This window comes from Jaminaea rosea (genome assembly GCF_003144245.1).
Source record: "Jaminaea rosea strain MCA 5214 unplaced genomic scaffold BDZ90scaffold_1, whole genome shotgun sequence".
Lineage (NCBI taxonomy): Eukaryota > Fungi > Basidiomycota > Exobasidiomycetes > Microstromatales > Jaminaea > Jaminaea rosea.
The window spans coordinates 1,420,189-1,446,284 of record NW_020289975.1 but is presented as its reverse complement, the minus strand read 5'-3'; the positions used below and the strand labels follow the sequence as shown (position 1 = coordinate 1,446,284).

General features: G+C 59.5%; 10 protein-coding genes across 10 annotated transcripts; 6 read left to right on the top strand and 4 right to left on the bottom strand.

Moving 5' to 3' along the window:
- The first annotated feature begins 300 nt into the window (after nt 1-300).
- Nucleotides 301-3,997, top strand: BDZ90DRAFT_272936 (putative alpha-glucosidase precursor). Its single transcript, XM_025508784.1, has 2 exons — nt 301-1,242; nt 1,320-3,997. Exons 1-2 carry the CDS (start codon nt 754-756, stop codon nt 3,954-3,956), a joined length of 3,126 nt encoding a protein of 1,041 aa, XP_025365095.1. The 5' UTR covers nt 301-753; the 3' UTR covers nt 3,957-3,997.
- A 552-nt stretch (nt 3,998-4,549) lies between these two features.
- On the top strand, nt 4,550-6,272 carry BDZ90DRAFT_263571 (mannose-6-phosphate isomerase; the record flags this gene model as incomplete). Its single annotated transcript, XM_025508610.1, has 2 exons — nt 4,550-4,786; nt 4,857-6,272. The coding sequence occupies 2 exons, from the start codon at nt 4,550-4,552 to the stop codon at nt 6,270-6,272; spliced, it is 1,653 nt and encodes a 550-aa protein (XP_025365094.1).
- Nucleotides 6,273-6,302: 30 nt separating this feature from the next.
- Nucleotides 6,303-8,836, bottom strand: BDZ90DRAFT_276944 (glycoside hydrolase). Its single transcript, XM_025508968.1, has 2 exons — nt 8,298-8,836; nt 6,303-8,233 (listed from the first exon to the last, which is right to left on the bottom strand). The coding sequence occupies exons 1-2, from the start codon at nt 8,445-8,447 to the stop codon at nt 6,665-6,667; spliced, it is 1,719 nt and encodes a 572-aa protein (XP_025365093.1). The 5' UTR covers nt 8,448-8,836; the 3' UTR covers nt 6,303-6,664.
- Nucleotides 8,837-9,732: 896 nt separating this feature from the next.
- Nucleotides 9,733-12,774, bottom strand: BDZ90DRAFT_272933 (DUF1900-domain-containing protein; the record flags this gene model as incomplete). Its single annotated transcript, XM_025508783.1, has 1 exon — nt 9,733-12,774. Exon 1 carries the CDS (start codon nt 12,736-12,738, stop codon nt 9,733-9,735), a length of 3,006 nt encoding a protein of 1,001 aa, XP_025365092.1. The 5' UTR covers nt 12,739-12,774.
- Nucleotides 12,775-12,884: 110 nt separating this feature from the next.
- On the top strand, nt 12,885-15,231 carry BDZ90DRAFT_276942 (hypothetical protein). The gene is made up of 2 exons (XM_025508967.1): nt 12,885-13,575; nt 13,637-15,231. The coding sequence occupies exons 1-2, from the start codon at nt 12,990-12,992 to the stop codon at nt 15,181-15,183; spliced, it is 2,133 nt and encodes a 710-aa protein (XP_025365091.1). The 5' UTR covers nt 12,885-12,989; the 3' UTR covers nt 15,184-15,231.
- Nucleotides 15,232-15,458: 227 nt separating this feature from the next.
- On the top strand, nt 15,459-16,673 carry BDZ90DRAFT_229499 (hypothetical protein). Its single transcript, XM_025505092.1, has 2 exons — nt 15,459-15,916; nt 16,000-16,673. The coding sequence occupies exons 1-2, from the start codon at nt 15,481-15,483 to the stop codon at nt 16,401-16,403; spliced, it is 840 nt and encodes a 279-aa protein (XP_025365090.1). The 5' UTR covers nt 15,459-15,480; the 3' UTR covers nt 16,404-16,673.
- Nucleotides 16,674-16,904: 231 nt separating this feature from the next.
- Nucleotides 16,905-21,291, top strand: BDZ90DRAFT_229498 (hypothetical protein). The gene has a single exon (XM_025505091.1). The coding sequence runs from the start codon at nt 17,087-17,089 to the stop codon at nt 21,167-21,169; it is 4,083 nt and encodes a 1,360-aa protein (XP_025365089.1). The 5' UTR covers nt 16,905-17,086; the 3' UTR covers nt 21,170-21,291.
- A 450-nt stretch (nt 21,292-21,741) lies between these two features.
- Nucleotides 21,742-22,971, top strand: BDZ90DRAFT_257558 (S-adenosyl-L-methionine-dependent methyltransferase; the record flags this gene model as incomplete). The annotated part of the gene is made up of 1 exon (XM_025507967.1): nt 21,742-22,971. The coding sequence occupies one exon, from the start codon at nt 21,742-21,744 to the stop codon at nt 22,969-22,971; it is 1,230 nt and encodes a 409-aa protein (XP_025365088.1).
- BDZ90DRAFT_15211 (hypothetical protein) lies at nt 22,905-24,703 on the bottom strand. Its single transcript, XM_025503542.1, has one exon. The coding sequence runs from the start codon at nt 24,287-24,289 to the stop codon at nt 23,069-23,071; it is 1,221 nt and encodes a 406-aa protein (XP_025365087.1). The 5' UTR covers nt 24,290-24,703; the 3' UTR covers nt 22,905-23,068.
- Nucleotides 24,704-24,824: 121 nt separating this feature from the next.
- BDZ90DRAFT_229496 (putative IMP4-component of the U3 small nucleolar ribonucleo protein) lies at nt 24,825-25,997 on the bottom strand. The gene has a single exon (XM_025505090.1). It carries the CDS (start codon nt 25,945-25,947, stop codon nt 25,075-25,077), a length of 873 nt encoding a protein of 290 aa, XP_025365086.1. The 5' UTR covers nt 25,948-25,997; the 3' UTR covers nt 24,825-25,074.
- Between the last annotated feature and the right edge of the window lie 99 nt (nt 25,998-26,096).

Below are 26,096 nucleotides of genomic sequence, written 5' to 3'. Positions count from 1 at the left end.
GGAGCCCCGGTCGCTCCTCTCTCCTTACTCGTCCTCGACCTTCATCCAATTCCTCCATCAGTTCAATCTTTGTTCCTGTCGATGAGTGGAGACTCTCCGAATGGTGCGTTCAGCGGCAGCCGCTCGCAGCATTCAAGGGCACACATGAGCGATGAACGCCGAATGACGGCTACGCTGCTGCCGCTGCCGCCTGATGCCGCTTCCCTTTCGGCCTCTTCTTTGACTTCAATCGCGCCGGCGGGTTTTGGAGAGCGGGCGAGCGACGCTGCGCCTGAGCCCATCTTTGTCTTGGATATCTGCGCAGCATCGCCAAAGGCATTCGCGCATTTTCGTCATTGAGCCTGCAACCTTCCACGAAGAGGTGCTAGGTCAGCCTTTGCTCGTAGTCTGCTGCCAGAGCGTCACAGATGCAATGCTTTCGCCCTTCACTGAAGCGCGCAACTCGGGTGGGCGGATCGTGGAGGCCCCATGGAGGCCCCACAAGAGTTGGAGCGGCCCGAGCGCCGAGGTAGAGCGAGCGCCGAGAGACCCAGGAACGTCGTCAGGGCATGGTCGCTTGCGGGGAGACTTTTTTGCTCCTCTGACGCAGGGTACGGGCTGGCTCCTGACCAAGTGGCCGGTGGGCGCTTCGCGCGATGAAGCAAGGTCTCACCAAGACATTGAGACGAAAGGTATATAGAAGTCCAGTGGGGACGTTGTCCCCTCATCTCCTGATCCATTCCACCAATCTCCTCCTGTTTCTCGGTACTCAAGATGAGGTCGCACTCCCTGTTGGGCTCAGCGGCTTGCCTGCTTGGAGCAGCTACTACGGCGCTCGCGGCTCCCGCCACTCAAGCACTCAGCCTGCGACAGAATGATAATGACAACGATGGCATCCGACCTAGCTTCAATGTCAAGTCGTGCCCTGGATACAAGGTCGCCGGTGATGTCCAGAACGCCACGTCCGGCTTCACGGTCCCGCTCGCACTCGCCGGAGACGCTTGCAATGCCTTCGGCGTCGACATCAAGAACCTCACACTCGCGGTCGTCTACGAGAAGCCAGAGCAGCTCCACGTCCACATCTACGACACGGCCAAGCAGCAATTCCAGCTCCCAAGCGGCCTTCTCTACGACTACCCCACCGACGACCCTGCTCAGGATGGCCTGTCAAACGCCGAGGCGAGCCACTTTGAGTTCCATCACACCGGCGCCAATGATAGCGAGCCTTGGGCCTTTTGGGTGACTCGCAAGTCAAACAATGACGTGAGTGCTGCGAAGAAGAAGGCAGATCGTCATTGGATCAATCGAAGCTCACCACCACCCCTCATTCGACCGCGCAGATCATCTTCGACACGCGTGCGGCCAGGATTCCCACGTACGACCAGCCGCTCAATGGCACCGAGGACAAGCATAACTCGACGGCTATGCCTGCCCACCCGCTCGTCTTCGAGAACCAATACCTCCAGCTGTCCAGTGCACTGCCTGCTGACGCCAATATCTACGGTTTGGGCGAGTACATCTCTGGAGGATTCCGCCGCAACCCCAACAACACCGTTCAGCCCTTCTTTACCCTGGATGCTGGAGACCCGACCGATTCTAACATGTACGGATACCATCCGGTCTACCTCGAGGTGCGACCGCAAGAGGACAAGAAGGTGGAGTCACACATGGTCTACTTCCAGAGTACCTCAGGCCTCGACGTGATCCTCCGACCCAAAGTCATCCAGTACCGCGCCATCGGTGGTACCCTCGACTTCCGCTTCTTCTCCGGCAGTGAGAGCAGTGGCAGCGACGCCGGCAACTCCACCGAGGCCTCAGGTGACGAGGACGCCGAGATGCAGGCGGACCGACGTATGGTCTTGGACGCGCGCCAGGACAACTCCACCGAGGAGTCCTCGAGCTCCTTGACCAGCTCACCCATGGTCGCCAGCTCCCAGTACGTCTCCTTCATTGGTAAGCCTCTCCTGGCTCCTCTCTGGTCCTACGGATTCCACCTCTGCCGTTGGGGGTACCGCACCGCCAACCAGACTCTCGGCGTGGCCAAGAAGATGAGGGAGCACAACATCCCCCTCGAGACGATTTGGAACGACATCGACGTTCTGGACTCCTTCCGTGACCTCACCATCGCACCTGACCGCTTCTCGCAGAAGGACGTTGACAGGCTCCTGAACTACCTGGACGAGAACAACCAGCACTACATCCCGATCACCGACGCCGCTATCCCTGCCGCGCCCACCAACGAGTCCGACTCGTACCCTCTTGGCACCGCTGGTATCGACCAGGACGTCTTCATCAAGAACGCCAATGGCTCGACGTACATCGGTCAGGTCTGGCCCGGCTATACCTACTTCCCTTCGTGGTTCTCGAACAACACCCAGGACTGGTGGAGCGAGGGCATTGCCAACTTCTCTAAGCTGGTCAACTTCAGCGGTATCTGGCTGGACATGAACGAGCCCTCGAGCTTCTGCGTGGGCTCGTGCGGTACCGGCCAGAACCTGTCTACCTGGTTCGGCCACGAGCCCGTGACGCCCGTCGTTGGCTGGCCCGAAGGATACGACAACTACACATACGGCGACTCGGGAAACATCACCGTCAAGGGCAAGAGCACCTACAGCTCGGATCTGCTGATGCAGCGACGAGCCGACGGCGATGGCCAGGACAGTGGCAAGTCGGCAAAGGTCAACACCAGCGACTACCATTATTCAGTCCCCAAGTGGAATTACCAGAACGACACGCAGCGCTACCTGAGTGTGCCTCCCTACGCGATCCACAATGGCAAGGATGGCATCTACAATTATGACAACAATGTCGACCTTCTCAACAGCAAGACAGTCGCTATGGAGGCTATTGACGGCGATCATGCCTTCTACGACGTCCACAATCTGCACGGCGTCCTCTTCGAGAAGGCAACTTACAACGCTCTGAAGACTCTGCGCCCCAACGAGCGCCCGTTCCTCATCTCCAGATCGACGTACCCCGGCGCAGGGAAGTTCAGCCACCACTGGTTGGGTGACAACTTCAGCTTGTGGGCCTCGATGAGTTCTGCTATGCAAGGACTGCTTCAGTTCCAGCTGTTCGGCATCCCATTGATCGGCCCTGACACCTGCGGCTTCGCACGTAATAGCGGTGAGGAGCTGTGCAATAGGTGGCAGATGATGTCTGCGATGCTCGCGCCCTTCTACCGCAACCACAACATCGAGGAGAGCATTGCCCAGGAGCCTTACGAGTGGGACTCCGTAGCCAACGCCACGCGCATTGCCAACTACAAGCGCCTGCAGATCCTACCTTACATGTACTCCACGATGGCTCGCGCCTCGCAGCAGGGTGTACCGGCCATTCGCGCCCTCTGGCAAGAGTTCACCGAGACCTTTGTCGACACGGGCGACACCTTCGTGCAGGCGCTCTTTGGTCCCTCGCTCCTTGTCACTCCCGTTCTGGAGCCCAACGTTCGGAGCGTCAAGGGCTACTTCCCGGCTGCTGGTGGCAAGTGGCGCAGTATCTTCACCTACGAGGCTCTGGACGTTCCCGAGAACAAGAACGTCTCGATCCCCGCGCCTATCTCGACGATCAATGCCCACATGCGCCCTGGTGCCGTCATGCTGACGTACGCTGAGCCCAAGTACACCACCACGGAGACCGCTGCTGGTCCCTACGGACTCTTGGTCAACCTCAACGACGAGGGCAAGGCAAACGGCGACGCCTACGTTGACGACGGTGTTACTCCTGCTCCCCTTCCCTCGCGCGAGCTCCTCTTCACTGCCAACAACGGCTCGCTGAGCGGCTCAACTCCTTCCGGCAACTACACGATCCCGCAGAAGCTCTCGAGCGTCCTCGTCCTCGGCGTCGAGAAGAAGCCGCAAAACGTGTCATTTGGCGACGCGCAGGCGGAGTTCAAGTTCGACGACAGCAAGCAGATGCTCAATGTCACGGGCTTGCAGGGCGACCTCAATGGCGACTGGAAGTTGACGTGGATGTAGAGAGACGCTCGATAGGCTTGATCCGGACTCAGATCCGGAAGAGGAGGGCGCGAATGTGATCGATAGATAGATGCGCGCCGGCGAAGATGCCGATGCGAGGCGTACCTGCCTCTTAATGAAATTACACCACGTGGTTTATGTCCCTCTGTCCGTGTGCCTGCCTGCGAGCGGGGTCCCGCATTCCTCGCGAGCTTTGTTTGCTTTTTCGACTCCGAGAACAACACAGCGAGACCAGAACAGATTGCTTCCTTCCCTACCTACACTTCAATCTCCTTTGCTATCGCCTCTGCGTCTCTTATTCTAACTCCAGACTGTCTGCCTCTCACTCACGTCGATTTGGTTAGTTGCACTCATTCATCGACACCGGCAGCCACGATCAATCGCGCTCGGACCCTCTCGCTACTTTCAGCGGCTGTCAGCACCCTCATCTTGGCTTTCCATCGACGTCAGCAGACTTAAGCCCATCTTTCCTTCCTCCACTCGCTGCCGACATATTTCTCAACACTTCTTCTACGGTGGCGTCTTCATCCTCTTCAACATCATTGGCGGCTGAGGCGCGTCTCGACAGCTTACAACACCACCTCCAGCCTTCGATGTCCAGTCCAAGCGCAGCCAGCGGAAGCGGTACGAGCAATGGCGATGGCGGTGCCAATGGCAAAATCGAACAGTATGGCCCCGCTGGGCCCTTTGGAGCCGTCTTTCAGATCATCCCTGGAGTGCAGAACTACGACTGGGGTATCGAGGGCAAAAAGGGAAGTCTCGTTGCGGTCTACGGTGAAGCAACGGAGCAGCTTGGCATGAAGATCGAGGATGACAAGCCGTATGCAGAGGTGAGAGCCCAGTAGGAGGCTTCTGAACTTTCTGTTCTCTACTGACTTTGATCTTGTCCTGCGCATACAGCTCTGGATGGGTACTCACCCCACGCTCCCTTCCACCATCGTCCCTCCTCCAAACTGCCCAAGACCGCCTCCATCCGGCACCTTCATCAGCCTTTCGTCCTATCTCAATCGCCATTCATCCCTCCTCGGCGACAAGGTCGTCAAAAAGTACGGCGACGGTCTCACTCGCAATGGTGGCGTGGACGGGCCTGACGGCAAAAAGAAGGATCAAGGCGCCCTTCCATTCCTCTTCAAGATCCTCTCGGCAGGCAAAGCGCTCAGCATCCAAGCCCATCCGGACAAGGATCTCGCGAAGCGCCTCCACGCCGAAAAGCCCAAGTCGTACAAGGACGATAATCACAAGCCCGAAATGGCAATCGCCCTCACTCCCTTCCGCGGTTTCTGCGGCTTCAGGCCTCTGGGCGAGATCGTCCATTTCCTCAGCGTCGTCCCCGAGTTTCACGCCCTCGTCGACCCGTCTGACGCCTTTCTCTCTGAGGTCGAGTACGCTTCCAAACCTACCAGTGGTACCACAGAGCAAGAGACGAAACAATGGCTGCGAAAAATCTTCGAGCCGCTCATGAAAGCAAAAATGACCGACGTCAAGAAACGTACGATGGGAATTGCACAACGCTACGCGTCCGCTCTCGCCTCAGGGTCAGCAAAGGACCTCGAAGTAGACGAGTCTCTCGCCAAGCTCGTCTGCACCCTCAATGAGCAGTTTCCGGGCGATGTTGGTGTCTTCTGCTCCTTCGTCCTCAACGTCGTGCGCATGCAGCCGGGTCAAGCCATGTTCCTCAAAGCGAACGAGCCGCACGCCTACATCGAGGGGAACATCGTCGAATGCATGGCCGCTAGTGACAATGTTGTGCGTGCAGGCCTCACGCCCAAGGAGAGGGATGTGGATGTGCTCGTGGACATGTTGACCTACTCCAGCGGAGGTCCGGACAAGCAGCTTATGAAGCCTAGGCCATGGTTGCCCGCCAAGGGAAGCAAGACGAGAGAAGCGTATGGTGTGGCGGCCGAAGGCAAGGAGGACGACGACGAGGCTATTGCGGCGGTTGAGCTACCCCTGGATGTGGCGAGCCCGTCAGCTGCTAAGCGCGACGAGCCTCTGGCATCGCTACCTTCGCTGCTCTACGACCCGCCCATTGACGAATTCTCCGTTGCGGTCACAAGGCTTCGTCCTGGTCAAGCTGAGAAGCAACGCGCCGTACAGGGTCCCTCGCTCTTGATCCTCACGGCTGGGAAGGGCAAGCTGAGGACGGTTTCTGCAGAGGGTGAGGATCAGCGTGAGTTCGACATGGACAAGCCGGGCAAGGTCTTCTTCGTTGGCGCAGGGCAGGAGGTGGAGATCTCGGCGGACGAGAGCGGCGACGAAGGTGCAGCAGCTGGCAGCTTGAGCGTGTTCCGTGCTTTCGTCGAGGTGGCAGAGTAGGCCCAACATTTCTCACTCGCAAACGATGTAACCTCAATCAGTCAAAGCAAGTGTCCATTCCAAGAGAAGGTCATGTGTTTTTGTATCTGCGCTCGCATCATCCCGTACATGCATGCCGATGTTGCTGGCTGAATGAATGATGAAAAGCCAGAGGGAGAGAGCGTCTGCTATATACGATAGACTGGTGTGGTGGTGGGAGAGACTGCATCGACGAGACGCTTCCTCTTCGCTGTGTACTGAGAGAACAGGACCGTGAGCCAGGGCCGCAAGAGCGAAGAGAGCGTGCGTTTGTAAGGAGCAGGGGGTCGTGTGTGGATGGAAAAAGCGTACTACTACAAAAAGGATGGGGAAGCGTGAGAAGGCTGGCGCGTTGCTGGTCATTGGCCTGACCCCTAGTCGAGCCTGCGCTTGCCCATCAACATCTCGTCGGATGAAACGCTCTCCTCAAGGCTCCTCCTCCTCCCTGAGTAGCCAGCACCCTGAGTTGACGGGTTGGTCCACGACTCTACGGGCCATTGTCCACAAGTGTCCGCACCAGACTGAGCCTCGAGGAACTGCTTGTTCGTTTGATTGGCCGACGGCTTGGGGATGACGCCGCTGTTGATGAGCGTGACGGCAGAGTACATGTCCTGCAGGTTGTCGGGCAGAGCGAGGACTTGAGTCTTCGAGTGCGTCGTCTTGAAAGACCAGAAGACGGAGCCACCCGACCAGGCGTAGCCTGCAGCCTGGAGGTTCGTGTAAGTGCGAGTCCAGTCATCGTCGTAGACACCGTTGATCGAGGACCACTCGGTGATGATCATGGGGACCGGGTAGCCTACACCGCCCTGGACGATCTGGCAAACGTTGTTCTGCATGTACGACCTCGAGGTGTTCTGGGGCGTGAACCAGCCCGGGTAAGGGTGGTCCTCGTAGGCCAAGTAGTTGGGGTCCTTGCCCGTAGCAAAGTCGGCCCAGTACTGCGCGGGCGTACCGCTGCCAGAGTAGAAGCCGTGGTGGAAGATGGCAGGGATACCGGCCTTCTTGCAGGCCTGGTAGGCGTTTTCGTAGAAGTCGCGAGTGATCTGCGCGTTGCTGTTCTTCTGGCTCTGAGAGAAGGAGCCGTCCCAAGGGCGAGGCTCGTTGACAATGCCGATGGAGTTGACGACGGAGCTATAGTTGCTGCCCTGAATGAAGGAGATGGCGGCGTTGATTGCCTGCATCGAAATCTGCTGGTTGGTGTCGCTGAACCAGCCAATCTTCTGCGACGATGACGAGGTGTTGTGACCAGAAGACTGGTCGCCGTTCTGCGAGCCGGGCATGCCGTGCATGTCAATGGAGGCGTACATCTTGCGGTCATGGAGCCAGCCGAACATCTTCTGGAGCTGCTCAGTCTGGCCAGACTGAGCGAGGTAGGGCTCACCCTCGGCGGCGGGAACAAAGGCCCAGTAGCCTACGGGGATACGGATCGTGTTGAAGCCGGCGCTCTGCATGAGGTCGAGGTCAGCCTCGGTGACCCAAGTGTCCCAGTGGTCCTTGAGAGCAGCGAGAGCCTTGTCCCTTCCCAGGTTCTCGATGAAGGTCCATTCATCCCAGGCATCTGCGCCTGCGGTGTTGACCATCCAGTCCTCGTTCATCCATCGCTCGAGCAGCAGCCAGCTGCCGAGCGAGGCGCCGTACATCTTGGTGTCGGTGTCAGTGAGATTCCACTTCGGCAGCGGTGTGATCGTCTTGTCGGAAGATGACGAACCGCCCGAAGACGAGCCCGAACCCGAGTTCTTGCCGCTGCCGCTCGAGCTACCGCTGCTTGAACCGCTGTCGTTGGCCGACGAAGATGATGAGGAGTCGCTGTTCGACTTGGAGCCAAGTCCAGCACCGAGCCCGGCACCGAGAGCAATGGCGAGGAGAACAACGGCGGCGATGATACCGGTGAGGAGCTTGTGCCTAGAGAACCAGTTGCCCTTTGCTGCGCCCGCACCAGCACCCTGCGGCATGAAAGCGAGTCAGCATGAGAGAAGAGACAAGAGCAGCGGCCTCGAGCACACTCACACCAGCGCCAGCGCCCGCCTCCTTGTCCGAGAAGTGGTAGTACTGTCCGTCCTGGTCGTTGAGAGCCTGCTGAGATCCAGGCTGGTCGTAGCTGCCGTAGTGGCCCGAGGCGGGAGTGCCCGGTGTTTGCGGATTGTCGTAGCCAGGCATTTTGGCGAATACGACGAGGAGGGGAGAGGAGAGGGAGGACCCAAGGGAAGATGAGGAGGTTAAGAAAGAGGAAAAAGGTGGGAAAAAGGGGGTAAGATGAGATGAGAGTGGTGGCGAAATGAGATGCGAGGCGAGAGTGAGTGATGCGTGTGTGCTTGTGGTGGTCGGCGGTCCTAGGTTAGTTGGGTCCCGCTCTCGCCGCTTGCTCGCAGCTCGCTGTGGTGATGATGGCAGCTCGTCGCCGTCGGCCTCCTGCTCCTACCTGCTGCCCCTGCTCCTGCAAAGCCAGCCAGGCTTCTTGAGAAATGTTACGGGCGCGGCGGCTGCCTCCCGCTTGATGCCGGGGCATACACGAGGCACAATCAAACCCTCGGGCACTTGAGCAGACGGGCTAGCGGGGTGGCTGGTTGCAAGCTGCGAACCGAGGGAGAGCGGTGGAAATCGTCTCTCGTCCCTCAGAGCCCGCGAGCCTGCAAGCCCGCGCGCCAAGCACGGAGTCTGTTGTTGTTGTAAGTGGCCGCGAGCTCCTCTGCCTGCCTGCGCCCCGAGTCACTCCCGACCGGCCCCCTCTCTGTTCATTCCGTCGTTTCTGTCAATGTCTAGCGCTCAGGGTCAGGTTCGCACTCGACGGAGGTCCGCGGCAGAAAGCAGTTAGGCGCGCGAATATTCAACGACGACCACGCAGCTCGACGTACGACGCTCCTAGCTGGGCTGCCTGCGCTGCTGCACGCATGACAATGAGCGATGCATCGCGTTGTTGGCCCAGCCTTGGCGAACGAACAAGCAACCGCTAGCCTCGTATGCATGTGTCACATCTCTCAGGCCCGGCGGGCGAGGCGGCGAGGCGGGAAGGAAGTCATGCTCATCTCGCACAAAGCTTGCGGCTCAACATGGAAAAGCACGATGCATCTTCTGTGACTTCGTCGTCGTGGTCGCGGGTCATTTGCGGGTCGTCGTCGGTGTGGCTGCGCTAACTTGCTTCGGTGGCTTCCCGTGGCACGTCGATTGCGAGCCGCGGAGATTGAGTGAATGATCGAGGATCAAGCGGGAGAAGGTGGCTCGTGAGCCTCGTGGAAGCAGAGGCAGATCGATCGGGCAGTTATGAGCCGCGAGAGCCGCGGGCACCGTCTTTGAGGATCATGATCAGGCCTACGGCCCGACGCTCCACGGGCCAAGAGCTACAGATCTGCGATTCCATTTTTGGAGCTTCACGATAGTACCTGCGTGAGATGAGATTTCCGCGTCGTGACATCCAGCAGTCTTACCCCGTCCCGTGACGCGACAATCAATCATCATCCCCCCAATCATCACTGACGGGTGCACGTTTCCTCGCAGCCGTCTGCTCCAGCTCATCCTCTGGGTCACCATTGTTACCACCCGCCTCGCTCGCGCCCACCTTCGCCCGCGCAAAGACTCCACTCATGAGCTGTTCCTCCCTCTCCTTCTCATCCAATATCCTCTGCGTTGGCTGTTTAGGCAGCGTGGACTTGCCTGTAGGCTCAGGCGGGGGAGCGGCAGAGAGCGGCTTCATCCCTGCCGGGCAGAGGTCAATCACTGGCCTTGACGCGGGTGGCTCACGGCCTTCTGCCCACTCTGCCGCAGAGAGCAGCGGCTGCTCGACGTCAACGGTGGGAGGAAAGACGTCGTCCTGGAAGAACTCTTTTCGCTTCCTCTCTACACGCCAGCCAACGCGTTGAACTTCATTGTTCTTGCTCAGCCTGTAGCTGACGGCTACCTCTACCTCGCGCACATCAGCGTAGCGCTTCGGGAGGAAGGAAACGCCGATTTGCGGATGCGAGTGCTGAAAGGCGCCAGACAGAAGCTTGAAGACTGGCCCGCCTTGACTTTGAGTAGCGCTAGAGGAGGGCGGCATGACGTGCAGTACGGAGATTGACCTCTCCCCCTTTGACCAGAGGTAGAGAAGAGCAGCGTCTGGGTCATAGTGAGGGAAGAGAATGGCAGGGCTAGTGTCCAGTCCCAACTTGCTTGACTCCTGCAGCTGGAAGTCGTCGCTGAGGCTAAAGAGCTTGACCTGCCGCATGGAGCCGAAAGTGTGCCCTACCGTGGCTACGTGGCTCTCGTCGACCCAGGCAATCTTAAATGGCCTGGGAGAGTCGTGCGCCGCAACTTCGGCGACGGCTGCGGTGTGGGGATTCCAGATGACGAGCTTGCGGTCTGTAGATCGGGCGAAGGCGACGAGCGAGCCGTTGGGAGACCACTCAGCTTCGCCTGCCACGGAAGTGTCCCCTAGCTTTTGGATGATCGACGAGGACGAGAGGTCGATGATGCACAGCCCCTCACTGCCGGCCACGAGCAAGACGTCCGAGGCTGTAGGGTGAAAGGCGACATTACTGCCGCGCCCGAGCTCGTTCGGTAGGGCGACCGTAGCTTCTGCCGTTGTGACGACCCTTTGCTCGTACTCGCTGTCTGGGCCTGGCTCAGCAGGTAACCTCCAAACCTTCACTCCATCGTCAGCCATGGTGACCACTCTCCTTGAGTCGAACGGATCGCTCGTGAAATCGAATACCTTTCCGCCCGTCTCGATCCAGCTGATGTCTTTCGCCTCGGGCATCCTACCGGCGCGGGCCAGCTCGTGGAAGGCTAGGCGACCTCCCGGCCCAGCGAGGGGGTAGAGGAGGTGCGAAGGTGTCGAGAGGAAGGAGCGAGCAGCGGGCGAGATGGAGGCGTCGACTGCGGGGACCGAGGTGAAGGCTGAGAGCAGAGGAGTCGAGCCGGCTAGGGTGGCGCGAGACCAGGCTGTGGTGTGTGGGCGAGGTTTTTGAGCGGTAGCGTAGCGCTGGGGCGGAGGCGCTGAAGATGATCCATCCTTTCCAGAGATTTGCGCCGCAGTGTCCGCGTCCCTCGTCTTAGAAGTCGTTGCAAGAGAGGTGGCCTCCAACGTCGGCGTCAACGAAGTAGGCGCAAGAGGCGAAGCCGGCTCGCGGACCTGCACAGAAGGGTCTACTACGGCTGGAGGGGGCACGGAGCTCGCCTTGGTAGGCTCAAATGGCGAGCCCGAGGGCTGTCTTCCCATCTCCTGTAGCGGCGCTGGCTTGGCCTGCTGCGGAATATGAATCTCCTTAGGCTTGGCCCATTCGCCTCTCTTTGACGGGTCCATACTAACGCGGGTCATCTCACCATCTTTGCCCTGCAACCAGTCTGACGCTGTCAATGCGGGCGAGCCGTCGTACGTGTCAGGGAAGAGGTGAGAGTGGTAGTCGATGAGCTGTCGCTGGGGAATTTCAATTGAGATTGGGACCACCTCGCTGCCACTAGCGCTCGCGACATAGAGACGGTCGATCTCTGCTGACATGACATCGAGGCTGATCGGTTTGGTTGTTGAGAGAGCTGCAAAAGACGTTCGCGGGGGGAGAGGGAAAGCTCCTTGCGGGAACTTGCGGCTGTCGTCGAGCTCAATCCATCGCATTGTCACATCACCCTTTGCGCCCATGTAGACGAGGCGGCGATCCTGATCTACGGCGAGTGCTAGCGGGCTCGATGCAGTGTCCAACGTGATGGTCTGAAGAGGAGATGACAGAGAGTCGATGGCGAAGATGCGCAGCTCCCTCTGCCGTGAAGACGTGAGAGTCGATGCAAGAACGTAGCTGCCAACGTGAGCGACTCGCATGGGCTTTGGCAGACCAAAGGATGGCGGATTGGACGAAGCTACAGCTAATCCATCGCGAGCATTGAGTATCTTGACTGTGCCGTCAGCCAAAGCTGCGACAATCTTGGATCCATCGTTGCTCCACTGTACGTCCCAAACGAACTTGCCGCCAGCCTTTGAGCCCACGTCCACATGCAGGGAGGTCGCAGGTCCATTGCTATCCTTTTCAAGGTCCCAAAGATGGACCTGCGAGCTGAAAGCTGAGGCTGAGAGGACTAGATCTGAAGCGTGTGGATGCCATCGGACGAGACATTGCTGAGTATCTTGATGCTTGCGCTGTGCCACGATCTCATCGTCCTTGAGGATGATGATGGACCCATCCTCGCCACCTATTGCGATGCAGTCGTCCCTGAACGGTGAGACTGCGATGTCACATACATTGCAAGGTAGGGTGATGGTTCTGCTTTTACCAGCGAGTTTTCCTGTATGCTCCTCGCCTTGGTCGAGGACGATGAGAGTCGAAGGTGTGGAGGCCTTGACGTAGATACAGCGAGAGGATGCTGCGATGGTATCCCCACCCACTGCGTCACTCGTCGGGGCGATGGACACTTCTGAATAGCTTTGAGTAGGCTTGGCAGCTAGATTGCGCCATGGCGACAAAGCTGCGAAGCGTGAAGGAGGCATCTTTGGGAGGGAGGCAGGAAGGATGTGCGCAAGACGGGCCCGTCAAGCCAACGTCGGACAGTCGGTGGCCCGTCCGCATCCAACACTCGACTTGGAGACGACTCGCCGAGGCGAGGCGAGGCGAGGCGACGTCAAGCAGGACGCCCCGATTCTCACGTTCATTCGCTGCTCCTTCCCTTCTGGTCTCCTCGCTTCTTCCTCAATACCCATTCGATACCACGGCCAAAGCTGCCATTGCCTCAGACTCAGCGATGTCCCGCCCGGGCATAGAGTCATTTCGATATGCTTCATCACCTGGAACTCCTGGAGCTGGACAACGCAGATCATCACAACCAGGTGGACCGCCTCCTCCTCCTCCTTTAAGTGTCCCACCACAACTCATAGACAATGCAGGCGAAACCTTCCAGACGGTCGCCGACTTCATTCTGGGCCTACCACATCCTCGTCACTGGCCAGGCTTGCTAGCTACCTATTTCCTCCTAGACCCAATACGCGCCCTAGCCGCCAACGTGATTGCCCTCATCACCTCGCCACGAACACATCGCGTCATTCTCCGCCTCTCGATCCTTACAGGCCTCTTCTGGACTGCTGTGATTTTGGCTGTCGTTGCTTACATTGGCTTCTATCGCGCTTGGGTGCCGGAAGTGGGGCGCATCGAAGAGCTCTTCCTGCAATATGGCAATCAGGGCCAGGTACCCTATGCTGAGGTTGACCTCTCCAGGTGGAGAGGTCTGGGCAAGGCTATGGCTGTTGGAGAGGACTGGTTCGCCGAAGAGCAGGAGTACGAGGCGGCTGTTGAGCTACTGGTCCCTATCAGCACGTCGAATCTGGACCTTGGTGAGTGCGACGTCCGGGAGACAGGGATAACTTGCGTTGACCTGCGCCTTCACGCCGTTAGGGAACTTCATGGTGTCCATGGACCTTGTCACCGCGGACAACATTACAGTCTTCCGATCCTCGCGCCCAGCCATTCTTCGCCCAACGACGCCCACATCGCGTTTCCTGTCGCAATTTGCACAGCAATTGTCCAATCGCCCCTCCGTCGCTGGCACACAAATGCTGCCTATCCCATTCACCTCACCGTCCTTGGAGCTAATGACCATCACTCTCTTTGACCGTGTCGTCCTTCACCCTAGTCCGGGGAGTGTCCCCTTTTCCGACCCACAGGGTAGCCCGCTGCAGGCTGGAGGAAGGCCACGTCGCATTACGAAAGCGATTGTGCGAGTTGGGAGACACGACGCAGATCGATACTGGACCTACGGGGGCGGGCATGGAGTCGGCGGGGTAGTTCTGGCGCCTCACACCTCTCAAGGAGCAGGTGCACCAGAGGTGGGCGGCATGGTACTTGCGACGCAGAATGGCGGCGCCTTCAGGAGCCGTGGGGAACTACAGACAGTCAGCGCTGGCCTGCGCTTTGATGCCAAGCTCACTGGGCTGAGGTACATCCTCTATACACATCCGGTGCTCAGCTTCGTCGTCTTCACGTCGCTCTTCCTCGTCTTCGAGCTCGTGTCGGCACTCACACTTTGGACAATCGCTGCCGTCTACACGTCGACACTACCGGGTCTCGAGGTCGACTTGGGCGCAGACACTCAGTTTGTCCCCAGGCCAGGCGGAGGAGGAGGAGGAGGAGGAGGAGGCGGCGGCTCAAGGAGACTGCGCAGACCTAGCTATCCTCCGAGCACTACAACAGCTACAGGCGACGACAGTGTAGGCGACGAAGAAGACACGGAGACGGAGACAGAAGGGCGCAATGGAGACGATTCAGGCGATGCAAGAGCCCGAGCACGGTCCATGGCCTCACTCCTGGCCCGGGACGAAGCGGAGCAACGGGAGGCTCGCCTAGCCGCAGAAGAACAAGCTCGTCGCTCCGGGCGATTGATGACGGGCGACGATGCGGCAGGTGGGAGCCCGGACGATCTCTTGACACCCACGTACGGTCGACGTGTGCTGGGCAGGCTAGACGAGGAAACAGAAGAAGAGACGGATGGCGCGAGTACAGCTACGACCTTATCTCGCGAGGATGCTGCGGAGCAACGCAGAATGCGCCAGGCTACGGTTGCTACTGCCTCTCAGTCCACGGCGAGCAGTCAGGAGACGCTCTCGGGCTCAGAGGGGTCGAGACAAGCGGATGATGAGGGAGATGAGACGGCGGTCATCGGTACAGCGGGACGGCGCGAGGAGGCGGCAGGGGCTCAGCCAGAGGGCTTCAGGCGGCGCAAGGGGTACGAAGATGAAGGCGGTGACGACGGTGGTCGAGGCGGGTCAGCTCCTAGTCTGCTTGGTGGGTCTGCGACTGACCCATCCGTCGCTGGCTCGTCGTCGAGGAGGAGCTTCGGTGCTACGACGGAGGCTTCACGTAGGACCGAGACCACAGCTGCGACGCGGGGTCAGCATGGCGAGGAAGAGAGCGAGACGAGCCCTGAAGAGCAGTCATCGTCGTGATATCGCACGCACTTCACTTTCCAGGAATGATACCATTGAGAACACGGGGCGTGCGAGTGCGTGCGAGATTAGAAGCGGTGTCGGAGGGTCGCGTGACGTGCGGCAGCCACAATTGAGCAGATGACGTCGCTGTGCCTCTGCAGCCGACCGCGCCCGCCCAGTTCGGGGAGTTGGCTCGAGCTCAATTCAGTAGGGTCCAGGCCTGCCAAAGAAACAGCTGCACCTTTTGTCTCTCTTTACCATCACTTCTATCTTCACCAACACTACACTCCTGCCCTCTCGCAACCATCCGCAGAAATGGCCCACTGGCGCGACTCACTTCTCCTCAAGGTAGCCAATGTCCTGAGCTACATCCTCTTCCTCGGCTCGAACGGGTACGGGGCCCTTGGCCCTCAATCGGGCAAGTGGTCAGCGGGTGGAGCCCGCGAGACGTTTATAACCCCTGAGAGCTGGTTTTTCGGAGCGTGGGGCCTCGTTCACTTGCTCCTTCTCGGCTTCATCGTCTATCAATTTCACCCCTCCGGGTACCATCCTGCTGTGGAGGGGGTGGGCTGGCGCTTCTCCCTGCTGGCCGTCCTCAACGCCCTTTACGCTCAGTTGAGCTCAAACGGTAGCGGCAAGGACAAAGACGCTCGTATCTCTGCCATCTTGGCGTTCGTTGTCATGCTTGTGATCGCCGCTACGGTCAGCACTGTATTCCATCAGCTCAAGACGAGCCACAAGGCCAAGAATGGTGAGTTCATCTGCTTGGGCCCTGTAGGTCGCCATGCGACGGAGACTGACTCGACCGAATCCACGCTTCCACCGCACTCGCAGCTCTCGACACCGTCGTCGTGCACCTCCCCTTCAGCATCTGGCACGGCCTCTCGGTCGTCCTCGCTGTCGTTGCAGGCTTCGCCGCCTTTGGCCCTGACGCCCATTCGCACAAGCCTGGCGTCCTCAGCGACATTGCCGTCATCATCGGCCTTGTCTTCCTGGAGGGCACCGCTGCGGGTTACGCCCTGTACGGCGAGGGTGACGTTGCCAGCGGACTTGTCGTTGCTTTGGCGCTCCTTGCCATCTTCCAGCACCAGACTATCGGCACGGCTGACAGGATCATTCACTACGGTGCTCTGATCGCTTTCCTACTCTCGCTTCTCGCTGTTCTGAGGAGCGGTGTTGCTGCTATTCAGGGTCGACGCTCGGCCGCTGCCGAGGAGAGGGCTCCTCTTCTCGGCTGAGCGCGGGCGAGGATGTAACGCAGAAGGCTCAAATGTGTAGATCATCGAAGCATGGGAAGCATGAGGGAGCGAAGGAGGCGAGGAACACATCGGCAGTGTAGGTCGGAGAGACCATTAGCATTCGCACAATGAGTTGACTATTTGGAGCATGGCCAAGTGTGACCCGCGCGAGATTGTTGTCGGCGCAGTTGCTACGCAGCATAGTGACGCGGAGCCAGGCCTTTGCTTTGACCTGGAGGCTTCGATCAGCAACCTGCTGTCTTCTTAGAGCTGATGCTGCCCTGGCCTGACCGCAAAGGACGGCTTGGTCGGTCGTCGTGATATCGTGCGAGTCGGTAACTGCCCCTTTTGTGAGACGTCTCGTTGTCGACGCACGCCCCACTGCCTCGCTGCACGCAGGCGCAACAAGCCCGACTGCGCTGCGAGCCGCCTCGACTGGCTCGCGCCTTGATTGTCTCGAGACGCCGTGCCCTGATTCACTCTCCACCTCTCATTCAACACCGCCGCCCTCGATCGACAGGCCACACGATCAGGCTACGGCGCTCTTTCGCTCGTCTTCACACGCTCCTTCACCCTCGCTGCAACCATCTACTCAGCCAGATCGAGGCGCGTAGCAGCAGAGCATACAGCTTGTGATCTCGATTCTCGGGACGCAAGGATCAGGTTGCTCGATGCCGGCCGACATGGCGGGCAGGAGAGAGCAAGATGTTGGTGGTGGCCCGACGGCAGCAGGCCTTCACGCTAGTGCGGGCGCCACCAACTTGGCAGCTCTAGCCAATCGTAGACCATCACCCTCGTCGCCCGCTGCCTCATACTCTCATCTAGAGACGACGGACGAGAAAGACCCATCATCAATGTATGCAGCTCCCGCCGCCGGCGCCAACCAGCATCATGCTGCATCTTCACCTGGAGTTGACTACGCAACGCCTCCTCTCCCTCGTTCTCACTCTCGCACCGCATCTACTTCATCTGCGTCGCCCCGTCAGTCAAGGAGGAGCAGCGCTGCTCCACTGTCGTCACCTAGCCATTCTCGCAAAGCAAGTCTAGCAGGCCTAGCAGAGCATCCTTCTTCGTCTCGTACCACGCCATTAATCGACGAATCAAATACCTCGCCTTCCAGCGCTGGCTATATCTTTGATTCATCCTTTTTCAACTCGTGGGGAGCGGCCAATAATGCCAATATGCTCGGCGTATCGACACCGACAAGCTCGTCCATAGGCGGCAGTCGGCGAGGAAGTGCCATGCCTTATGTAGGTGGCTACCCACTCAGCAGCCGGCAGGCCTCTACAACGGGCTCGATCCCACTCTCGGGAGTCAGCGCAGCCGCTTTGGGGATGATGAGCATGGCAGGAGGCAACGGCACTAGCTCAGGGAGTAGCAGTCCGAGGAGTGCCGTCTTTCCACACCTTGGCGAAGGGATCTCCGGTGTGGCCGACGAAGGGATAGGAGGTGAAGTGGCAGGGGATGGGCAAATGCAAGCTGCGAGAGCACATCACAAGCCGCGCATGAGCAAGAAGGGTGGCCGTCGTAGCAGGTCAACATCAACACGCAGCGCCTCGTCGGCCCTATCGCCAGAGGTAGGAGGCCTGCCGCTCGTCCCGAAGAGGCGCAGCAGCGCTCGCAATGGCTCGTCACCGGAAGACGTCGTCGCCGAAGAGCTGCTCCCTGCACAGTTACCGCCATCGCCGCCCATCCCATCCGACCAGGCTCAGCCGGCTGACATGCGCCACTCTCAGAGCTCTGATCTGTCAGACTACGGTTCGCAGGCAGACGAGGACGAGGACGAGGGGACGCGCCGAATCAATACCGTCGATATGGGATCGAGCAGCACAGGAGACTACAGTAACGTCCTGCAGCTAGCTGGAGGTCCACCAAAGCTGCAAAGACCGCAAAGAGGTCCGCTGTCCCCAGAATCGGCAATCTCCCGCAGAGATCTGGCAGCATCTCCCTCGTCAGCCTCGGCGTCTGGCTCGACCTCTCACTCTCTCCATTCGAGCAACGCCTCTGGCGCGCCGGCGGCAATGACTCGCTCGCTCAGCCCTCGCAAGCCGCGAGTCGAGCCTGGAATGGAGAGACAGAGGAGCACGCTCTCGCACAGCAGCATACCGATGACGCCCGTAGAATCAGCCGAGTCAGATGAGGCGGCATTGGAGGCAGCCGCTCTCCGCGACGCTGACCGTGAGGATCCCAATCGACCTCGCACGCTCAAGGAGGCGCGTGAATTGGCCAAAGCCAGGGCTCAGGCGCGTCAAGACCCACAGCCAACAGCTCCAGCGCCTGCGCCTGCACAGCTCGCTGCAGTGATGACGCCTTCGAGCAGCAAGCGCTTCGGTCAGGTCTCGCCTAAGTCGTCGGAAGATCCTGCAACGATGCCGAACAGCGCCGAGTCAACCATGGATGAGCTCCAGGCTGCCGTTGGAAGTGCCTTGAGCAATCTCGACTTCAGTCCGACAGCAGGAGAAGAGTCCTTCGATACCACCAGTACAGCCTCGGTACCAGGAGACTACGTGCCGGCCACCCCAGTCGTCAATCGGTCAGAGTCTAGAGCGGATGAAGGAGTTGAGCGGGCAAGCCTGGAGATGGCGTACGATTCGGCGCGAGAATTTGACGAGGAGGATGCGCGCGACCAGGTGGCTCAAACTCCTCGACGACAGCAGGACAGAGAAACGTCCGCGAGTGGGCTGGGCCTCGGCGGCGACGTCACGCCGTCCGCAGCTGGTGAACGGCCGCCTGCTGCGGATCGCTCCACCTCTAGCACGTCCATCGCGATGCTTCGTCAGAAGAGTTCTCGGAGTATCGCTCCCGCATCTCCCACAGAAGAGCAAAAATATGTCAAGGGCGGCCCCCGAGATGTGGCCGAGCGGCCTGGCGCTCTTTCTCTCTCCCAGGCGCTGGCGCTCGATGGGCCACCGACTCCCGTCGTGTCACAAGACGACTGGAAGACGCCGCGGTCGATACCAAAGCGAATGGCCTCGGTTGCGCAGTTCAACGAGCCCGCCGGAGCATCCACACCAACCGCAGCGCCGCCACCCGCAGCTGTACTTGCTCCTCCAACCCGTATCACTGTGCCAGGCAAGACAGTTCCCTTCCCTCCCTCATTCCACGTCTCTGCCATCTCCGTCGACAAGAGGCGAGCACCGCCGTGGGAGCGAGCGAAAGCGTATGCACAGTTCACCAACGAGCTCTGCAGCACGCCGAGCGGCATCTCCCTCTGGATCGAAGCGGCCACTCGTCGACCTATCCCCAACTCCCACTCGGGCGGCAAGGCCTCGCTCATGCCTGGTAGCGGCCTTGGAGGCGGGCCTCGCTACCCAGCTAGCGTGTCTGCAGCAGGCGCACGCTCTGCCACCACCACCGCAGACGGTGGCTTCGCCGTGCATCCTCGGGACGTCTCCAACGCCAGCGTACGATCGGACCAGACCTTCCCTATCCGCGGGGACGGGGGCAAGGCTAGAGACATTACACAGATACCCCTCGACACGTCGCAACCTGACGCATACCCTGGTGCGGTCCCGTCGAGCATTCCCTACCCTAGCTTGGTACATCAGCCAAGTCGGTCCCTCTCTGGCGCGGGCTCTGCTGCGCCTTCGATGAGCATGACGCCCAGTGCCAGCTCTACTGGCAGCCAATCTCAATCCCAGTCTGTGGGACTGAGGGCGCGCAAAATCTCCTCTGGCGCGCTGGACGTGCTCAATTCCTTATCATCAGCGGCATCTCCGGCGGCCAAGGCGGATCGTCCTTCTGGTACCTTCAGTCGGCCAGCTCTTCCGACGTCTTCAAGCTCCTCATCCTCCTCCAATACTCGCCAAGGCGGAGGCGGCTTCCTCGGCTCACTCGGTCGACGCAACTCGAAGCGAAGCGTCCAATCACCCGGCGCCCCGACGGGCATGACTATGACGAGTAGCTCGAGCCAACGCTCCGTAGCCGATGTGGGCAACACCTCTTCGACCTCTCTATCTGGCCCACGAGGGCCGCGAATACCAGGAGCGGCAGGAGCGCTAGGTCGAGCGATAGGCAACGTGTCTAGGCATCACGGTGCGCAGAGCAACACTGCCGCGCAGAGCAGCACGGGAGTGAATGCTGCAGGCTCGATTGACCTTGGCGTGATGGCCCGCAACCCGGAGACGGCCAACCTCGGCTTGGCTATGACGAGGGGTAGTGCATCAACAGACGCGGCTCGAGGACCATCCGACGCTAGCTCTTCGGCTCCCGCTCCTCGACCAGCAGCAGTAATACCGGAGGGAGTGTCGGCAAGCCCGAGTGGTACCCTCTCTGGTCCTCGCGGACCTCGCGCCCCAGGCACGCTGCGCAACTCGCCAAGCGTTCAAAGGCTCAATGCCAGTGCGAGCCCTGTAGAAGGCGGAGGCGCGGGCGCTGGTACAGCGCCGACTTTCATTCCTTCGTACCCGGGAGGCGGAGCTTCTCCGCCTAAGAAACTCTCTCCGCTCCACACGCCTACTACAGGACACGGAGCAGGGTCACAGCGCACTTCTCCCCAACCTGCAGATGCTGGGCCGAGGGTGGGCAAGACCTCACCGCAGCCCTCGGACTATGCAGCGGGCAACGGCAACAGCAGCAGCGGTCGCAGCGGCGCAATGGAGGATCGTCCCGAATTCAAAGAGGCTCTACGCAAGCTGGTTGACGTTCTTCCTGACGCGGACGAGGATGTTCTCTCCGGCTATCTGAGAAGGGCGGCGGGCAACGATCTGAGGGCCATTGGGGATTATTTGGGGGATCAGGCCACGGGAAGCTTGAAGCGACGATGATGTGTCGCCCGGCGCCGCGGGCCGGGAATGCTTTCGTTCTATATCGTCTTGTTTATACCTTGCATCTATGCTCGTCGTCCTGTCCTGTCTTCAGATAATGGACTGGCTTTCTTATTTCATCGTGAAGCAGCTTGAGTTGTGCGCGGACTTGAGCGGCGATATCGAAGGCCGCGGACAAGAGTGCACGGGCGCGGCTCGCTTGACGGGGTCCAACGCCAGCAACCTCGCCCGGGGCGTCGCTTCCCCGCATCAAATGGGTTGCGTTCATCCTTCAACGCCGCAATTGCCTTCGAGACAATCGAGCTACGACTGCCTCAAGCCGGCAAGGTCGCAACGCGAGTGAAATCGAGAAGCAAGATACCGCTGAGTGAGGACAGCTACTCGTCATGACCAAGCTCCTCGTCGCCTCCTCAAGATTGCCCAGCTGCAGCCGCCTGCACGCATGCCGCATCCCATCCACGACGACCCTCACGCCCAGATCGGGCTACAATTGGCAACTCCAACGCTCTTCAATCCCATCTCGCGACATCCGAGGGAGCTCGTTCGTCACGACCTCGCTCTCTCGCCAAAGAATGTCAGCTGAGCAAGCCTTCGGTGATGCGTCTTTTAACGTGGAACGCTACCTCTCCAATAGGCCGCGATACCCGGAGCACCTCTACGAGTGGATCCGCCGGTACGTGGCCCGCAATGCGGCCCTGTCACCACCAGCGGAGCGCACTCTCTTAGATCTGGGATGCGGACCAGGATTCGCAGCTTTTCCGCTCTTGCGAGACTACGCAAGAAAGGAGCTGATCGGCATTGATACAGGCAAAGGGATGGTAGAGACTGCGCCCAAGGCGCTGACTGCTTGGGTCGCACAGAATCGCGGTCAGATGGAAGGCATCAACAGCATAAGGGCGCCGCGCTTTCTTGTCGGGTCTTCAAATGACTTAAGCGGGCTGGTCAAAGATCAAGAGGTGGATGTGGTGATTGCAGCTACGGCGGCGCATTGGTTCTCGTACAAGGAAACGTGGAGCGAACTCACCCGCGTTGTCAAACCCGGAGGAGCAGTCATCTGGTGGACGTACGGGGAGCACTACTTACCGGCTCATCCGGAGCTTCAAGAGGATATCTACGCCTTCATGCAAGGAGGAGAGGGCCAAGATCAGAACCAACAGGGCTCTATTGGCCCTTACTTCCCTCAGCCAGGCCGGACGTATCTCACCAAGCTGCTCCAGCCTGTTCCCTTCCCTCACGAGGTTGCCTCCTTTGAGGCAGGTAAAGGCGCAGCGCTCAGCGGGGAGGACATAGCCCAGTGGAACCTCGAAAGTTCAACGAGACATTTTCATCCGCTCGTAGACGGAGGTCGAGCCGATCTCTCCTGGCTCAAATCGCAGGCGCAAGCGAACGCGGAACCCTTGCAAGACCATCACTCGTCTTGGCAAGAGCAGCTCGAGCGCCTGCAAAGCGGCACTAGCACCCCTTCAGCGAACCGCAATGATCTCTCCTCTCCGCCGCGCCTTGAACAAATATGGACGTGGGAGCAGTACGAAGGCTACATAAGGTCGAGCTCAGCCCTTCATGCGTATCTGAAGGCTCATCCGGAAGAGAAGGAGGGTGATGGGGATATTGTGAGTCGTTTTGTGACGGAGATCAGGGGGAAAGTGCTAGCATTGAGAAGGGAGAAGAGGGAGGCTAGAGAACGTGACATTGACAAAAGCGCGGCGGAGAAGAGAGAGGGGAAGCTGCATCAAGGGTTGAGCGACGACAAGGTCCGAGTAGCGTGGCCATTGGGGATAATGGCCATCGCAAAGAAGGCTTGAGAGCTTCAAGTAATATACCAGTGCGAGCCGTCGACGACACACATCATCTCCGCCCAGCGGGAAGGCGCATGCGAGAGGCGCTACCAGTGACATTCACTTAACGTAGACGCAGCGGTCCGGGCTTCCCCTGCCAGCTTCTTCGAGCCTTGCTAGCCCCAGAGTCGCTCGTCGACGACGGGTCGGCGGCGATGCTCTTGGCAGTGGACGAGCCGGACGAGCTGCAGCTACAGTCGCCCGAAGATGACGATGCTTCCTTGGCAATAACGGCGGAAGATGCTCCACTCGAGGCGTTGCCCTGAGAAGTAGCCTTCGTCACCTTGGTGGTCGACTCCGCCGTAGAGCCAATCTCCTTGATCGAGTTGTCCTGCGACTGCGATGAATTACTGGCGGTCATTGGCTCGTAGCCGTGAGGTCCATGACTCGGGCGAATTGGATGGGGGTGGGGGTGGCCCCGTCCGCCTCCTTCTTGCTCCTTGGCATGGAAAGGAGAGGGGAGCTGCTCTTCACTGTCTTGCTGCTGCTGCTGCGTCTTCTCTTCACCGCAATCGTCTTCTTGTTGCTGCTGCTGCTGCTCGCCTTGCTTGGGAGGGGCAGGGTGAGGATGTTTGGCAGAAGAGGCAGTGTCACCTGTTGTGCCAGAGGTCGCGGTGGAGGACTCTGACTGCTGGATGGTCTCGCCAACGTTGCCCGAAGAGGCGCCGCTTTTGTCGATCTGAGAGCCGCCAGAGGGCGGAGAAGGGGCAGTCGTCTCTTGGGCAGGGCCGGAAGGCGATTTCGGGGCAGACTGGCGAGAAGGCTGAGGGTGAGGGTGGGGATGCTTTCCAGAAGAGCCGGAGACATGCGTTTCCACGGCGGAAGCGATTGAGTCAGTCAGGGAGCTGGACTGATCGCAACCGATGCTCTGCGAGACGGCAGTGTGCTCCACGGGCGTGCCGACCGTTGCCGTGGGAATGACTAAAGACGGGGTAGCAGACGCTGCAATCTGCGATTCACCAGCGCCCGTAACCGTGGGATGAGGGTGAGGGTTAGGGTGCCTTGAGCCATCTGGCGTAGAAGCTGCGGCTGCGGTCGAGGAGTCAGATTCGTTGCTGCCGGTGTCGCTCTTGGGAGTGCTCGAGGAGGAGGAGGCCGTCACCGACGAGGCGGACATCTGAGAAGGCTGAGGGTGGGGATGAGGATGAGGGTGCTGCCTTCGGTAAGGAGGGTGTTCGCGGGCTACCGCACGTAGGCTGCCAGATTGGGCGGCGTTGGCCGAGGTGACGGCGAGCACTGCGGCCACTAGGGCGCACAGGAGTAGGACGTTGAGTGAGCGGGCCATGGTCGCTTGATGAAAATGGACGAGTACAAAGGATTAAAGCAGGGTTCTAAGAGGTGGGTGATGAAGCAGTACAAGGGGTGAGTAATGAAGTAGTAGAGGGTCCGAGAGCTGGAGACGAAGCGTGATGGGAAGAGAGGAGACTTGTTGAGTCGGGGAAGGGACATCTTTTTGTAGCTTTTTAGTAGGCTTCTCGAAACGAGCGGCCGCTGCTCTCGGTCTAGCACCAGCCTCACCGCGATGGCGGCAAATTGGAACATACATCACGCCCCTCCCAGTCGGCTAGCCTTCCGTCAAGCCTGGATGCAAAGCCATCTCACTGTACTGCGAGACAACTGCGCATCCCGAAATCGCGCTTAGTATCAATGAGAAGGCGTCAGAGTCCGGGGGAGGGGCGAGCGCGGGAGCTTTGAAGGTCGTGGCGCCAGACGCACGCGCGCCGGCGGCTCGCTTGATGGCGCCGATCCTCAATGTCCGGTCCGCCCGTGCAGCAGCGACCTGTTTCTACAGGCCGTGATGCCTTGCGGCGACAACTTGTCCCTATTCCTGCTCTTTGGGAACCATACACAAGTCTCATCGAAAGCAATGTCGCCGCCATGGCCGGGCATAGGGTAATCGTTCGCCAAAAGCCTCGGGGGCTGTACCTCCTCATCGCCCCGTCTGACTATCTGGCCCACGTTCGACCTCGCATGCTATGATCAGTATGTCTAAAATTACATTGCAACTGACGCCAGGTATCACAGTGTACGAAGCCGCCGAGCGAGTGATGCTGATCTCGTAGCGTGCCTTTACAGCTGGTCCCTCTTGGTATTCATGTAAGGCCGGAGGATCCACTCAACATCGGCGCTGTCTCCCATCTCTAACGTCCCCTGACGAATCTCGTACGGCCTCATCTCAAATCTCGGCCCGACCTCAGCGAGCGAGACTTCTCGATGCGAAGTCTTGAGGAAGACGTGGTGGCGGAAACTGAGGAAGTCTCGCTCGTTGCGGAAGGTCATAACTCGCTTGCTTTCCTCCTTGGGGGCGGGGAAGAGGTACTTCAAGATGTCGCGGATACGTCCGCCCAGCTTTGACTCAAAGCCCTCAAAGATGAGGTGAGGATACTGCTCGCTGACTGTTGAGCTTGAGTGGGCAGCGACCTCGTGGCGGAGGACGACATTGTGCAACGTGAAGAGGGCGGTAGGGCCGTGAGGGAAGTGACTGACAACCATTGCGTCCGGTACACCGCGGTGCTCGTGGACGACGACAAGGTCGGTGATGTTATTTGCGCGCGCTGCTGCTGCTAGATCGTGGACCTTGTAGCCACCACGATTGATGCGGGTCGAGTTGGGGAAGACGAGCCTCATCTCCTTGGCAAAGGCGGTGAGGCGTGATGAAGGGGAGCGAGAGGTGGTGACAAGTATGCGCGGATCTCTCGCACCGGCCATGGCGTATTCTGAGTCGAAGCTGGTAAGGGGATCTGCCTGGCTAGCATCGAGGTCGATGCCTCTTGCCAGCTTCTCTGACGATTCTACGCCATCTCGTAGCTCTTTCGGAATGGCCTTGCCTTCTGCGAGGAGTTGTCGGACCTTCTGCTTCTTGGCGTATAGCTGAGCCTCTTGGGCCTCAAGACTTTTGCGATACAGGTACTCGCGACGCTCGCGCGATTGGCGGCGGAGCATGCTGGCGAGCAGGAGTGGCGGTGATCGTGGAGATGGGGTTGAATTCGAGAATGGCTTGAGCGGAAAGGCCAGTATTCACTCACCCTCGAGTCCAAAATTCTGTCGCGCTTCCGGTCCGGTCGTGATCGTCAGCACGCGCCTCACTTTCG